Consider the following 15,127-nt stretch of genomic DNA (forward strand, 5'->3'; position numbering starts at 1 on the left):
GTAGAACCAGAGTCACTGTGTACGATCAGACAACGTTTCCTGTTTCTTCTTTTCTAACAGACGAGTTGTTCATTTCAAGCAGAACGATGTGGTTACAACATATAAAAGGTCATAAATAAGGTCAAGAGTGCATCATGTTCTGAATATACTTCTACACTGGATTAATGATCATCAGCATATTAATACAATAAAATATAATTTCTCCAACAGTTCTCTTCCTCCACACTCTTAAATACTTTATCTACTGAAACCTTTTAATAAATTAATAATTACCCACCAAACCTTCCTGGAATATTTGCTCGACCTCTCTTGAATACTGAAACTTTCTTGAATATCAACGGCAACTCTCCAAATACTCGATATCTGTCATCATTCTTGACTATTTTCCTAAAGTTTCTTAAAAATCTGCTGCAACTTTCTGATAATGTCTTGTTCCTCAGCTGAAAAGGTTTTTATATTATGTAATATTTACATTAACTCTTGAATATTTGCTTCTTCAAACTCTCTTGAATATGTGTGAACATATCAGCGTCCTGTCAGTATTTAAAACAGACTAAAAACAGCTCATTCACGCTGTCAGACATGTGCGAGCATCACTGAGTCGAGACGAGCAGAAGTAGGAAGTAGGCGGCCGAGACGTGATGCTCTGAAGCTCCGACTGTGAGTATCACAAACATTTATTTATCTGTGATGTTGCTGCATCTGTTTTGTGTTAAAATATAACTGTAATTTCTTTATTAAACAGACACACACACACACACACATATCTCTGATAATGATTTAATAACTCTCAGTTGTAGGAATTTGTGCACTCAAATATCTGAATTATTATTGTGCAACAACTCCAACATAGTGACATAACTCATATTACAGTAGGTGTAATAACAGGGGAACAGTCGTCCTCGTTGGCCACACAAGAGAGATAATGATTGTTATTAATCTTAATTATGATTCTGCAAGATTATAAAGTCTTTTAAGGTGAAGTGACTGAGATAAAAACACAAACAAGTCCACTTTAGTTACACACACATTTATTACTAATACTACAGCTACAAGTTCTAAACACTACAACATTTAACAGATGAGACACAAGAGGGAAACTGGTGCACAAGGCTAGTGAATGATTGTAATGCATGATGCAGAGTTATCTGTTGTGTAGTTGGTATGAGAGACCTGATAAACAGATGAGATGACTGTTACCTGAGAAGCAGCGAGTCAAATCAACGGTACAACAGCTTAGTTCTGAATCACCAACTGAAATTACAAATCATGATGCACCAGGGTTTAAGCACGTTGATGAAGGATTTGTAGGAATACTTACTTGCTCTCTGGGGCGGCTTCTTGTGGAGAATGGAGTCTGATGTGCTGGGGTGAGGAGCTGGAGTCTGGATCTGGTAGTAATGAGTGAGTCGGCCGGTCCGGACATGAAAAGTTCCCATTGGAAGAGAGCTCCTGGTTCAGGCTCTCTAGACTTGATCCTCAACTCAGGACTCTAGACTTTAGAGGTTTTTAACCTCCTGTTGTTCTGAGTCACATCTTCAGACTAGCAAGCTGCAAGCTTTCCACCAGCATGGCAGGAAGCAAGAAGACAAAAGCAAGCAGCAGTCCAAAAAGCAACGTAGAGTCTCAGATAAGACGATGTTGTAAAGTTTCGGTCTGTCCGCCCAGAAGATGCATCCTGACCAATCCCAGGGGTTGCAGAGTTCTGGGGGAGCAGAGTCAGTCCCCTCCTGTCCACAGACAGGCGGGTTCAGTTCCTGAATACAGTTACTCCATTAAACAAAGTATTTACAATTTAACAATTGCAGGATTCCTAATTTTGCAAGTTTGATAGTAGCTTTAGCGTTCTGACAGTGAACCAAGCACAATGATACTAAACATGATGGTGATATCATGGATGATGGGACTATGTTAGTGGTTCATGTCCTGGCTTTAAGGCATGAACAATTTTCAATGTTTTTCTTCTTGTCAACAAATCTTCATGTTTGGATCCAAACAAACAATGAACTGATCTACAAACAAGTATCGTGTGTGTATCAAAGCTGATATATCTGATTCCTCCGTTGTTGTTCAGAAACTATTAAAACACGTCAGTGAGTCTCAGCGCTGCACTGGGTCACATGATCCTTCATCATGACGAGTTTGGTCACGTTAGTTTGTTTAGAAACGGCTCCAAAGACTAATAACAGCATCACATTTTCAGTCTCCAGAGAGTAGTTCTGTGTAAGGCGGATGCTACTGAGCGTGTGCAGGAACACGGTTCTGTTTACAGCTTTGCTAGCTTGTTGTGCTACAGATCACAACCTCTAGACTTTGTACTGAGGTTCTTTGAGAAATAGGCAATGTAGTATAAAGTCATGACTTTTATTAAAATTGGATAAAATACTATCAAACCCCAATTTTTTAGGCTATGCTAACATGCTAGCCAAAACAACTTCATAAAGTGACGATATGTTGGGGATGTTGTCTGTCGGAATGCGGAGTTCTTCTGCCTCCAAATGGCAAAAACCTGAAATACAATGTCAATGATTAATCTTCATAAATTAGAGACATTGATTAGATGAAGTAATGTTCTAATTCCTCTGCAGATATACAACAACATCAGGACTGACAGCAGCTGATCTTAAAAGACTGGATATAACAGATCTGAAGATCTACATTCAACAATGGGAACAATACGAAGACGTCTTCTTCTACTTCTATCTCTGCTGCTTCATCTCAACCCTTCACTCACTTATTCGCTGAAAAGCTGTAACATCGATTATTCTGAGGATCCCTCTGCTGATGTTGTCCTGGATTGCTCAAACGGTGAACTCGTTGTTATCCCTGATGACATCCCCAGAGATGTGAGCTCAGTAAATCTCAGGAACAATACCATTGGACGGATTAACAGGGAAGACTTTGGCTTCTTGTCAAAGCTGAGACTTTTGTCCCTGGACTTGAATGAGATCGCTGACATAGACGACGGATCTTTTATAGGTTTGGTGGCGTTGACAAAACTCCGCATGAGATTTAATAATCTTACCAACCTGACGAGCAACCTTTTTCAGGGACTGTTCAACCTCACAACACTTGATGTCGGGAACAACAACATCCAGTTCATCGATACCTCTGCCTTTCGGTTCCTGAGCCGCTTACAGACTGTGAAACTCGACTCCAACCGGCTCCGACAAGTTTCCGACATTCAGCCCATCTTACAGCTACCACACTTAAGGGAGCTGATCATTGGAGATAATCAATTTCACTCCTTCCAGACCAAAGATCTGCTGCTGAACATGTCCTCCAGCCTTCAGATGTTAGATGTAGCCCGTAACAAGTTGGAAATGTTCAGCATCACAACACCGATCTTTCCTCGCCTTGAGCTGGTTGACATTTCTCGTTGTGGCCACAATGCCAGCTTGGAGTGGGACATCCCTGACAAGACTCTCCTGAGGAACATAACTCAACTGTATTTTAGCTACATCTCACTGCCTTTTAAAGAGATGCAAAACGTCCTGCAGAGTCTTGACTCGCTGATGCATCTCAGACTGAATCATATGAGGGAGTATATCAACAAAGGCCTCTTAAAAACGGTCTGCAAAATCCCGACACTTAAGAAACTGGATCTGTCTCACAACCAATGCCCCAATATAAGTGCAAAGCTTGTAAGTTGCTCTCAGCTCACTGAACTTGACCTGTCCATAACTTACATGACTGAACTGTCTCAAGGCTCAATACGATCGATGAAGCAACTGAAGAACCTTGTTGTACAAGGCAACTTCCTCTCCAAAGTGCCAGATGACATCAGCGGTCTCTCCTCCCTCGAGATCCTGGATCTGAGCAACAATCTGCTCACCGAATTAGTCTGCGGGGATTTCCTAAACACGACGCGCCTCACAGAACTTTATCTGAACACCAACCACATTGCCAAACTGGATGGGTGTGTCTTTGAAAATATGAATGATCTTAAAGTTCTAGATTTGAGTGAGAACCTGCTGTGGACATTCGGAAGTGCCTTTAAAATGGGCCTGCAGAAGCTTGAGTTCCTCCATTTGAGCAAAAACTCTTTGTCTATTCTTGAAGAGGGAGATTTTAAAGGATTAAGGTCTGTGAAATATTTGGATATGGTGTCAGATAACATCAAATGGGTGAGACATAAAGCTTTAGAGGGACTGAACAACCTGGAGACTCTTATTGTGTTGCTTCCTCTTACATTTGAAATGAACTTCACAGGAATGCAGCAGCTGGAAAATCTCACTATATATTTTAATACTGACATTGGTTTCAAAAAACCTCCTCCAAACCTTTATGAAGCTTTCCTTAATTTAAAATCTTTGAAAATGCTCACAATAATATGCAAGGGCGATCACTTCGGCTATCCCTTTGACATACCGTCATACATCCTCAAGGCTATGGACCATTTAGAGGAGTTCACAGCTGTGAATTTGTACGTTTCTGCGCCGCATCCAAAGACATTTCAGTTCAACCCTCAGCTCAAGAATCTGACAATTGAGCAGACTGATTTGTCAGATTTGGATCCTGAACTGTTTCGGCCGATCCCGAACCTGAAGTCTCTCGATCTGTCCAAAAACAAGCTCAGATCTTTGGATTTTCTGGCTCAGGTCGACCTGCCGGCTCTCAGCTGGTTGAAACTGAGAGAGAATGAGTTGATGGTGATCAATGAAACGGTCTTCCAGTCTCTGCCTGCACTAACATATCTGGACCTGCTTGGTAACCCTTTCACCTGTAACTGCTCTAACGCTGGCTTCATCCAATGGGTGAAGAGCAACAACCAGACACAAGTTCTTAATGCCTACCAGTATGCTTGTTCCTTTCCTTTGGCTAAACGAGGAAGCAAGCTGCTGGACTTTGACATCCAGTCCTGCTGGATGGACGTTAACTTCTTCTGCTTCATTTCCTTCACTTGTCTGGTTGTGCTAACGCTCCTCACATCCTTCATCTACCACTTTCTGAGGTGGCAGCTAGTCTACAGCTTCTACCTCTTCCTGGCCTTCCTCTATGACAGCAGGAGGAGGAAGAAGGAATCTCGTCACTGCTACGACGCCTTCATCTCCTACAACGTTCATGATGAGGCCTGGGTTTACAGAGAGATGCTTCCAGTGCTGGAGGGAGAGCAGGGCTGGAGACTCTGTCTGCACCACAGAGACTTCCAACCAGGTACATTTCACCACTTCTAACTGGTAACCAGTAGGCTTGTTGTTTCTGTTGGCTGACACCAGCCAAATCCCCCAAACTCTCACATGGTAACACAGAAGAAAAAGTTAAAGGTTATTACAAAATGTTTGTTTCTTGATGCAGCCAGAGACTAAAGCAGATGCTGGTATGCAACATAACTTGCAGTCTTTATTTCCAACCACAACAAAGCAGTAGATGTTCGTTTAGAGTCTGCATGCATGTTTCTCCGCTGCTAAAAACTACTAGCTTTGTACTTTGTACTAACTACTGCAATGTAGTAACAGCTACATTATCATCATCTTTTCAAATTAACTGAAAATCATATTTTGAAATATTTGTTCGATTTGTTTGATTATTGTGGAGGTGAAAACAAGAAGAAACTATATAAATGCAGTGAAATTGTGTAGCTGTGTTTAGGCAGGTGAAAGACAAATCAACTAACAGTACTGACATTTACAGATATTTTGTAAAACATCTGTTAATGGTATCAAGAATTTTCATATCAGTGCTTCCCTCACTGTTTGACTGCTGCATGTTTGCAAATTATGTACAATAATTCATTGTGGGAACAGCATCATGGTCACTGAAGTGGTACTCAATAACTCCAGCCAGGGTTTGCAGGTCTATTGTTGGATATTGTTTCAGTAACCAAAAATGACATTCAGATTTAACCTCTGTTTGTCACTTCCTCTTCCTCTTATCTGCCTCCAGTCAGAGAGGTTGAGATTGCAGAGTTTCTGCAGTACGCTGATTATTTTTAAAGTGTTTGAGTTTCACATCCTTTTTATTCATTGCTCTCGTATGTCAGCTACAATATCATGAAGCTCACTTCATCAAACATGCCTCATTGGTTTTGTGGCTTGTGGTGCGAGAGCAAGAGTTACAGTTTTTTACTTCTCAGACTGCTGAACATGAACAGACGCATCAGCTGTCAGAGTCAGAATCAACCTTTAAAACTCCATCTGGGTCTAGCGAACGCTGCCTCGACCTGCTGCAACAACATCATCCATCAATACATTTGTCCTGAGTTAGCATCTCACCTTTACCTGCTTTAGTGTTGCTGTGTCTCCACAGGTAAACCCATCATAGAGAACATTACAGACGCCATCTACAGCAGCAGGAAGACCATCTGTGTGATCAGCCAGCGCTACCTGCAGAGCGAGTGGTGCTCCAGAGAGATCCAGATGGCCAGGTGTGGTGGGGGGCCGCTGTCCATCATTAGTCTTTCTTTCTTTAATTTAAACATCTTGGTTGAAGACACAGAATCATAAAGCTCTGTGGGTGATGTGAAGAGGAGGAAGGAAACCAGGAGGCCGATACAAAAAGTTTCAATCGAGTGAAATCACAAACATCAGACAACAAGACAAAGCAAAGAAAAATAAGAGCAGATAGATCAAGAACAAGAAAAAAAGATAAAGAAAGAATGTTATATTTGTTACATATGTTGGGCGGTCATACATGACTTTGTAACGCATTACAGTAATGTGATTACTGTTTCAGTACCAGTAATGTAAAGGGTTTACAGTTTGAGATTCAGTAATCATATTGCAGTTACAAATCACAGTAACACTCCGTTACTGTTACACTGGGGGGGTCGGTGAGCTCGCTGTCCCACCGGAATAAGCTGACAGACGCTCCGGAGGAGGAAAACGTTGTCTTATTCACATGCTGTATGTTCTGGCGTGCTAACGTTAGCCACGGGTTCCGCCTACACTGAGGAGTCACATGACGCTGGTTTAGCTCAGAGTTGGAGGGTGTGTGCAGTCACTGAGGCTATGCTAACGCTAGGTGTTGGACAGACAGATGGTTGGTCCAGACTGGTTTTCCATTGCAAGAAGCAGCAGGAGAGAACTGTTCAAGACCACTATCCCACGTTTTACTGTTTTAACCCAAACCAAGATCTTTCTCGAACCCTAACCAAGTGATTTTTGTGCCTAATCCTGACCATTTTAACCCCAAACCATTTTTAAACTATTTGAATTTGCTGACACAGAGGAATCCGTACCAATAGCCACTTCCTCTGGAATAATGGTACCATCAGTAACGAGTGATGTAATGCATCACTTTTGCTGCTGAGTAATGAGTAAAGTAATGTGATTATTTTACAATGAGTAATATGTAATGAGTAGTTAATTACGACCGAATTACGACAGTAAATGAAAATCCTTTTCAGACCTGTACAATACAGAGACTGTTTAATACGAACACATAGAGCTGCAGTGATTAATTGATTAGTTGATTGACAGAAAATCAATCAGCAACTATTAATTTATTTATATTGACTATTCAATAATCAATTTTAGTGATTTTCTGAGTGTAAATGCCAAATACTTGCTGGTTTCAGCTTCTTAAATGTAATGACTTTCTGTGTATGTCAGTAAACTAAATTCCTTTTGAATTTCTGACTGTTGGTCAGACAAAACAATGTTAGAAGACGACTTTTATTTTATACACAAAACAATTTATCAGCAGGTTGATCAAACGGTTAACAGATACATACATTCTAGGGGCGCCTGAATACAAATACATTATTAAATACAAAGAAGGTCTGTCTGCACATCAGGGATACATTCAGTTTAGCTCAGTAGTCAGCGCAGTCCTCCTTCATAAGATAGTTTATTCATAAACACTTATTTTAACACCTTAATATCCTCAAATTAAAAGCATACAAAAATAATAAATAATAAGTGTAATAAAAAGCATCTCTCAGTCCTCACATATAGCAGCACCTCCTGTGTTTATCTCTGGTTCAGTCCTCTGAATCGTCCTCATGGTTCGTCCTGTGTGTCGTTGCAGCTTCCGTCTGTTTGACGAGCAGAAGGACGTGTTGATCCTGCTGTTTCTGGAGGAGATCCCGGCCTATCAGCTGTCTCCGTTCTACCGTATGAGGAAGCTGGTGAAGAGACACACCTACCTGAGCTGGTCGCAGGCCGGCCAACACACGGGAGTCTTCTGGCAGAACGTACGGAGAGCTCTGGAGACGAGGGACGCTCCCGCCGAGAACGCCAACCTGCTGACCGGACCAGCAGGGAGCTTTCACCAACCAGAAGCTCCCATGTCATCAGGCTGAAGTACCTTAAAGTTCCTCTGAGAGTCGCTAGCTGCTCCAACTGACTCCCTTTCAAAAAGCCTCAGCTTCTCTCTAGAAATACTGAGTTGATCATTGTTTTCAACGAGTCATTCTGGTCTCAGTCTCTAAATCCCGGCCCTCTAATAAGTGTGCTGGTGGACATTTTGGAAATTATAGCTCCATCAATAAGATTTGAAGACTTATAGCAGCTTTAATATCTGCCATGTGGGTGTTGATTGACAGCTGTGATTGACAGTTGGCTCTGATACCTGCCCTGTTACCACAATTTAGCTGAAGTAGCTAACGTCAGCCCGAGTGTGCAGCACTCAGTGTTCCCAGTAAGCTAGCGTTAGCTTGGGTCCGAGGTAGCGGGACGTGTTTCCAGAGGCTGCGGCTTTCACTGAGAACTAAAGATCTGGGCCTCATGCAAGAACATTTATATTCTTCTCCTGAATCTCCCTGACTTTTGTTCGTACGAGCTGAACTCATTGGTTTGATCATTCAGAAAACTGAGGCCCCAAAGATATTTTATAATCAGTGTGACTATTACGTAGTTTATCCACCAGAGAGCGCTAATAAGAAGATTTTTACACTGTAAAATGTTTGCTCAGTGTGTATTTTGGTCCCCAATAAATAGAACAAATCTACATCAAGATTGTTTGTTTCTGATATATTGTAATCATATTTTTTGAAGAATTGTTTATCAGTAAAGCTCTACATATAAGATTTCATTCACAAAAAAGCATTCATGTTCCACATTATATATACATATATATATATATATATATATATATATGTATATATGTATATGTAATGTATTTTCTGTTTGTGTAAGAATGTTATTGTGTATTGTTCTTAAAACATTTTAAGTAAAATATATAATGTTGTATGAATCATCTCCATCAATGGGCTTCATGCAGGAACCACTTGTGAGTCATTTATCAATATCAAATTCATAAATGCACCTTCGATCAGCAAAAATCACACATGGGGCCTCATGGAAGAAGCATCCGTACGAACAGACTCCTTCTCAAGACGTCAGTGTCTCAAATGTCTCAAATGTCTCAAATGTCAATGTTTAAATATGAAATTTAGTCTCAGATTTACATGAATTAAAAGCAAAGTAAGACATGAGTTTAACCTCTTACCAGGCAGGTTTGTGCACGTCTGAAAATAACAAACCCAAAATAAAAAGGTTCCTGTTCTTCAGGCCTTTTGATGACAGTTAGTCATAAAGTCAGAATAAATATATGAGAACCTGAAAATAGTGTCGTTGATCAGATTAAATCAGAGAAAAAATAACGATATACGTCTGGTTTCAGGTGAGTTATATCACAAATACATATTCAATAAAGTCAACTTTTTGCAGCCAGATTTGTTATGTGTGTGTGCATCTTTATATACAGTCTATGATATGACTGATACGCACACGCACAGTTACAGCAATAAATACAAACAGACACACTGCAGACAAGTCAGTCAGCACTAAACACAGATAAGATGCATCAGCACGTTTGATTTTTCAAAACTGTCTCAATTAAAACAGGAACAAAAAATTTAAAAGCAACAAACCAAGATCACTATTTTCATGATACATCAGAACTTCACCAACAGTTTACTGTCCTGCTGTAATGATGTTCCAGGAGGAAGAAGCAGCACATTTTATAATTATATGGTAAATGTGTATAAAAACAGATGTAACACAAGAAGTGACCTTCCTGCAACAACAGCAGCAAAATAAACTGACACATCATGTGCAACAGAAATATGAGAGTTTTCATTTGTTCTAACTTACTGTTTGATTTGTTTGAGATGTCGGCACAGAAATAATAAACATATCTGAGCTTCAGAGATGTATTAAAGCAGAGTGAGCAGCAGGGGGCAGTCTGACTCTGTGTTTAACTGCACACTGAGGCCACTAAAACAAACAAACCCACACATCCAGAGCAGCTGCAGCTACTCGCTTTGCATTTTCTTTTTAATTTCAATTTTTAATTCATTTTAAAATTGTTTCTTTTTTTTTTTTAACCTGAATGAACGACACAAGAACTCCAGTCTGCAATAAATCTCTTGTAGTAGTAAAACTTGAGTAGTTTGTCTTCTTTAATAACTCAATAAAGACCAATATTAACTTTATTTTCTCTCTGTTAATATGTCGAGTGTTTGGATGTTTTTATCGTTCAGTGGTTGTAGAAATATTCATCTCTTTTACTTCCTTCTTTAAAGAAGCAGATTGAGATCTTTTCTGGACGTCACTTGTCAAATATAGTTATTGATATAGATATTGAGTTATTGATGTGAGAATAAGATGAAAGGAGACTCTGACAGATGGATCATGTGTACATATATTACATCATTTTTACTGCATCAATTTAATAATAACGACTTAGCTGAATGTATAAATGCAGATCAGGTCATGCAGGTACTTTATTTCACTACTGTGTGCAGAAATATAAAGATTTGGGGAAAATGTTCTGAAAATCTTGTTTACATTTATTGGCCATGATGATGAATTATTCTTGTTGGACTTACAGCTGTTTTTATTGTCATAAAAAGAAACAAACACGACTATTTTAACATGTATTAAAGACACACAGCGAGTTCCCATCATGTCTGTTTCTTCTGCTACAATAAAGAACTTTTAACTCTTAAAACAAAGAATTTAATGAGTTTAACGAGTGAACTTTCAGCAGTTAATTCATTGAACTTTCAGCAGTTAATTCATTGAACTTTCAGCAGTTAATTCATTGAACTTTCAGCAGTTAATTCATTGAACTTTCAGCAGTTCATTCATTGAACTCATTTCAAGTCAGAAGTTTAAATATGATGTTGAAATAAAAACTAGAAATTTTAAGCTCAATTAACTTGAAATTATAAAATATATTTTTTAAGTTAATGACTAGATATCAGTTGTTTCCACTAAACCACAGCAGGACTGAGATGTTCGGATGCTCGGGGATGTCTCACTCTGGAGGGAATCCAGACGCTGCTTCTCTCAGGTTGATCCAGATCAGCGATGAAATGATCAATAGAGATCTGAAAGCAGCAGCAGCAGGAGACTCAGAGCTTTTACTGCTTTATTGAAAATCCTTCACACCATAAAATAAAAAGCCGGAGAGAAAAGTAAGACTTTCCAGACGCCGCAGAGTGAGAATCCCCCCCCCCGAGGACGACTGACAGCCGACTGACGCCTCATATATAAATATATAAATATATAAATATATAAATATATTCCTCCATCTCCTGTTTATTTACTGTCTCAGTGTGTCTGTGCTGCTGTCAGTCAAACGACCGTGAACGATACAAATCTATATTCTGGTTAAAGGAGACTAATAATCCACATAAAATGAGCAAGTCTGATAATCAATCAACCTGTGATTTGATCTGTAGCCCCCCCCCCAAAAGAGGAATCAATTAATCAAGGAAATAATCAGCACATTAATCAATAATGAAAATGATCATTAGTTCAGTGAAACTGTTCAGATGGAACTCACACGTCTTCCTCAGCAGATCAATTAACTTATTTTTGTTATAAAAAGAACAAAAATGTAAATGTTAGAAAAAAAAATCTAATTTCTGCCAATTAAAACTTTTAAGATAAATATATGAAATTGAAACTGATGAGATCAATATTACCTTTTATTTGTCTTGGAGTAAAATGTTTATGATTGTTCAGATTAAGATGCTTTTAGATGATTTTACTTCTGCACAGATGAAGAAATCAGTCAAAATGACTGTTGGAAGGAAAAGTTGATTAAAACTAAACATTAAATATTAAAAGCATAAATGGGAACTGTGTAGTTTGAATTTATTGAGTTTAATATGAACAAGAGTGAAACATAAAATGAGCTGAAGAAGATATTAATAAAATAAAATAACGATGAACAGACTGACTACAGATTCATTTCATGTCATTCTGTGTGTTTAATATTTCAGATTATAAACTTAATGATGTTTTATTATTAATTAAAATGTTAATGAAAAACACACGTGATAATTCACATGTGTTTTAACATGTGATGCATTAAAGGGCACATGTGGTTTTCAGACGTTTCACATGTGAAGTATTCAAGACAAACAACATGTGAAATGTTTGACATATTACACATATTAAACCAAAAACATGTTGTCTTTTTTCACATGTGAATTTTAAGATACACATGTGAAATCAAAACATCACATGTGAAATGTTTCGGTTCACATGTGAAATGTTTCGGTTCACATGTGTTCATAAGGGAAACCTGAGCACTGCAGCGTTTCATCATTCTGACCTGCTGACCATCATCTACACAAACTGCAGCATCATCACTTTCTATGTGTGTGTGTGTGTGTGTGTGTGTGTGTGTCTGTGTGTGTGTGTATGTGTGTGTGTGTGTGTGTCTGTGTGTGTGTGTTTGTGTGTGTGTGTGTTGCAGCATTAATGAACTGTGAATGTAATAAAGTGTTTCCGTCGGGAGACGACTGATATCACAGTAAATAATCTCAACGCCTCCGAAACAATAACATGAAGTCTTGTTTTATTAAACTGAATCTGAACAAAGACACGTGTGTGTGTGTGTGTGTGTGTGCGTGTGATTGTGTTAGTGTGTGTGTGTGTGTGTGTGTGATTATAATAAAGCCTTGTGTAAAGGTTTTCCGTGGCTTCAGATATCAGGACACAACGTGATTTAAGACTTTATTGTTTATGTGACCAAATTTTATGTTTTCAAGTCAAGTCTCAAGTCTGTCAGAGGACTCAGACCTGAGACCTGAGACCTGGTACCTGGTACCTGGGACCTGGGACCTGAGACCTGAGACCTGGGACCTGGGACCTAGGACCTGGGACCTGGGTACTAAGACCTGGGACCTGAGACCTGAGACCTAGGACCTGAGGCCTGGGACCTGGGACCTGAGACCTGAGTATTGAGACCTAGGACCTGAGGCCTGGGACCTGGGACCTGAGACCTGGGACCTGGTCTCAAGTCCACATCAAGCCTCAGCCCTCCTGAGTCAGGTCAGACCTCGTGTTACTCTGAGAGTTCAGAGTTGATAAACTCTTCGTGTTCAGACTGAAATGTAACGTCTGTCATATTAATCTGGAGCAAAACCACCAAACATTAAATGAGTTTTATCATCTGATATAAAAGTTTGAAACCTGCAGCGACAGAAAAATATCACGAAAACAGTTTAAATAAGAAACTTTGAAGCAGCTGTAAAATCAAACAACGTTCCTTCTTCTTCTTCATTTGTGTGGTTCATCTGTTCATCCTCCTCCTCTTCTTCTCCTCCTTCATCTTCGGACTCACCTTCAGCTCTCCGGCGCCCCCTGAGGAGGCTTTTTGTCCTGCTGGATGTCTGTCACAGACCAGATCCTGATCCTGAACCTCCCCCTGTGATCTTCATCCTGTCTGTTCTGACTCATTTCCAACATTTACAGTAAATACAAACTGTATAAAAAAGAAATCTTTCTCCTTTTATGTTGTTTGTTTTCAGATGTGTGAAGACGGACGACCTCCAACATGGCCGCCGGAGAGCAGATAATATCAGTTTCAGCTCCTCACCTGCTTCTTATCTGCAGAAACCCGTCACCATGAAAGATCTGCATTAATATTTCATCTATATTTAATCTGGAGGCCGTGTGTGAATAGAAACGCTCCGTCCCTCCCTCCTTTGAAAAGATAAGAGGGGGAAATGAGAGGCCTTCTGTTCGGGTGTCCCAGTTTTTTCTTTGCCTTCGTTTCCCTTTTCACGCCGGGCTTCCTGCTAAGCGGTTTTGAAGGGCTGCTGCAGGGAGGGAGGCTCTCTGCTGCCATTGAGAACAGTTATTTGAAGTCAAGTTGTTTTTTTCAGGGAGGATTTCGGAGGCTTTTGTTGGGGAGAGTGGAGTGATGGAGTCACGGCCCGGTGGTGGATTACGCTCCGTAAAAAAAAAAAAAAAGAAACTCCGCTCGGCTTCTTAATCGCCAGTAATCCCTCCATTCTTCTCCACGTTTTGCCATATTGCTGCAGCTGTGTGAAAACTTAACTTACTAAAGCCAACTTTGGGGGTTTCCAGTATTTATCTGTGACTGTAGTTGTTGGGTTAGAGAGAGAAGAAGGATTAAAGAGTCAGCAAGAAAACCAAACTCATCCTGTTTTATCATTTTGATTTCATGTTATTAGAAACAAGAGTGAAGAAAAAACGTTTTTTCCAAAATCCTTCATCAGTTTTAGATCGATTTCCTTCCTTCCAGACGGATGCTGGTTTCAAGTACGTTTATTCAAACACAGTACTTACGTATAATTTTGAGGTACTTGTACTTTACTTGAGTATTTCCATGTGATGCTGCTTCATACTTCCAGGCAGAACAAACGCTGGCTGCAGGAAGCCTGCAGACACTGTTCACGGCTGAAACATACAGATATTTCTCCTAAAAAGACACTTGAAATGATAATTAATCAAAGATAAAACTCTTATTATTCATTGTTCATTTACTTTAAAGATTCATTGTTGACATAAAGTATCAGTAGTAACATTTTCTATAAAAGTTAAAAGCTTTGACTTTCACCCTTTTACAACCTGCATTACAACAGCAAGTAAAGTTTATTTATACAGCACCTTTCACAAACACGCAGTAAAAGAAATAAAATAAAATAAAATAAAATCAGAATAAAGAAAAGCAAAGACACCAGATAAAATGGACAAGTGAAGATACTAACTTCCACACCAGGTGCTCAAGCTGTAAAGACTGATAATTACACCTTGAGGTGGACGGGCAGTCCACACCTTTACTTGAAGAGTTTACCAACTTTTATGTAAACAGTGTCACGGCTCTTGTCAATCAGATGTAATTGGACAAGTGAAGAGAAAACAGCAGATAAAACCCAAACGTCGTCTGAACAAGCTGCTTTTAAAGGAGTCTA

At 39.5% G+C, this 15,127-nt stretch overlaps 1 protein-coding gene across 1 annotated transcript; it reads left to right on the top strand.

The window, feature by feature from the left end:
- Positions 1–2,591: 2,591 nt before the first annotated feature.
- On the top strand, positions 2,592–8,298 carry LOC122970135 (toll-like receptor 13). Its single transcript, XM_044336219.1, has 3 exons — positions 2,592–5,157; positions 6,250–6,367; positions 7,972–8,298. The coding sequence occupies exons 1-3, from the start codon at positions 2,667–2,669 to the stop codon at positions 8,243–8,245; spliced, it is 2,883 nt and encodes a 960-aa protein (XP_044192154.1). The 5' UTR covers positions 2,592–2,666; the 3' UTR covers positions 8,246–8,298.
- Positions 8,299–15,127: the final 6,829 nt, after the last annotated feature.

The sequence above is a fragment of the Thunnus albacares genome, chromosome 19 (assembly GCF_914725855.1).
Source record: "Thunnus albacares chromosome 19, fThuAlb1.1, whole genome shotgun sequence".
Taxonomy (NCBI): domain Eukaryota; kingdom Metazoa; phylum Chordata; class Actinopteri; order Scombriformes; family Scombridae; genus Thunnus; species Thunnus albacares.

Bases quoted from the DNA above. Each gene is read 5' to 3' on its own strand.
- LOC122970135 (XM_044336219.1), top strand. From the start codon at position 2,667: ATGGGAACAATACGAAGACGTCTTCTTCTACTTCTATCTCTGCTGCTT. The intron at 5,158-6,249 runs GTACATTTCACC...GTGTCTCCACAG, and splicing joins CCACAGAGACTTCCAACCAG to GTAAACCCATCATAGAGAAC. The intron at 6,368-7,971 runs GTGTGGTGGGGG...GTGTCGTTGCAG, and splicing joins AGAGAGATCCAGATGGCCAG to CTTCCGTCTGTTTGACGAGC.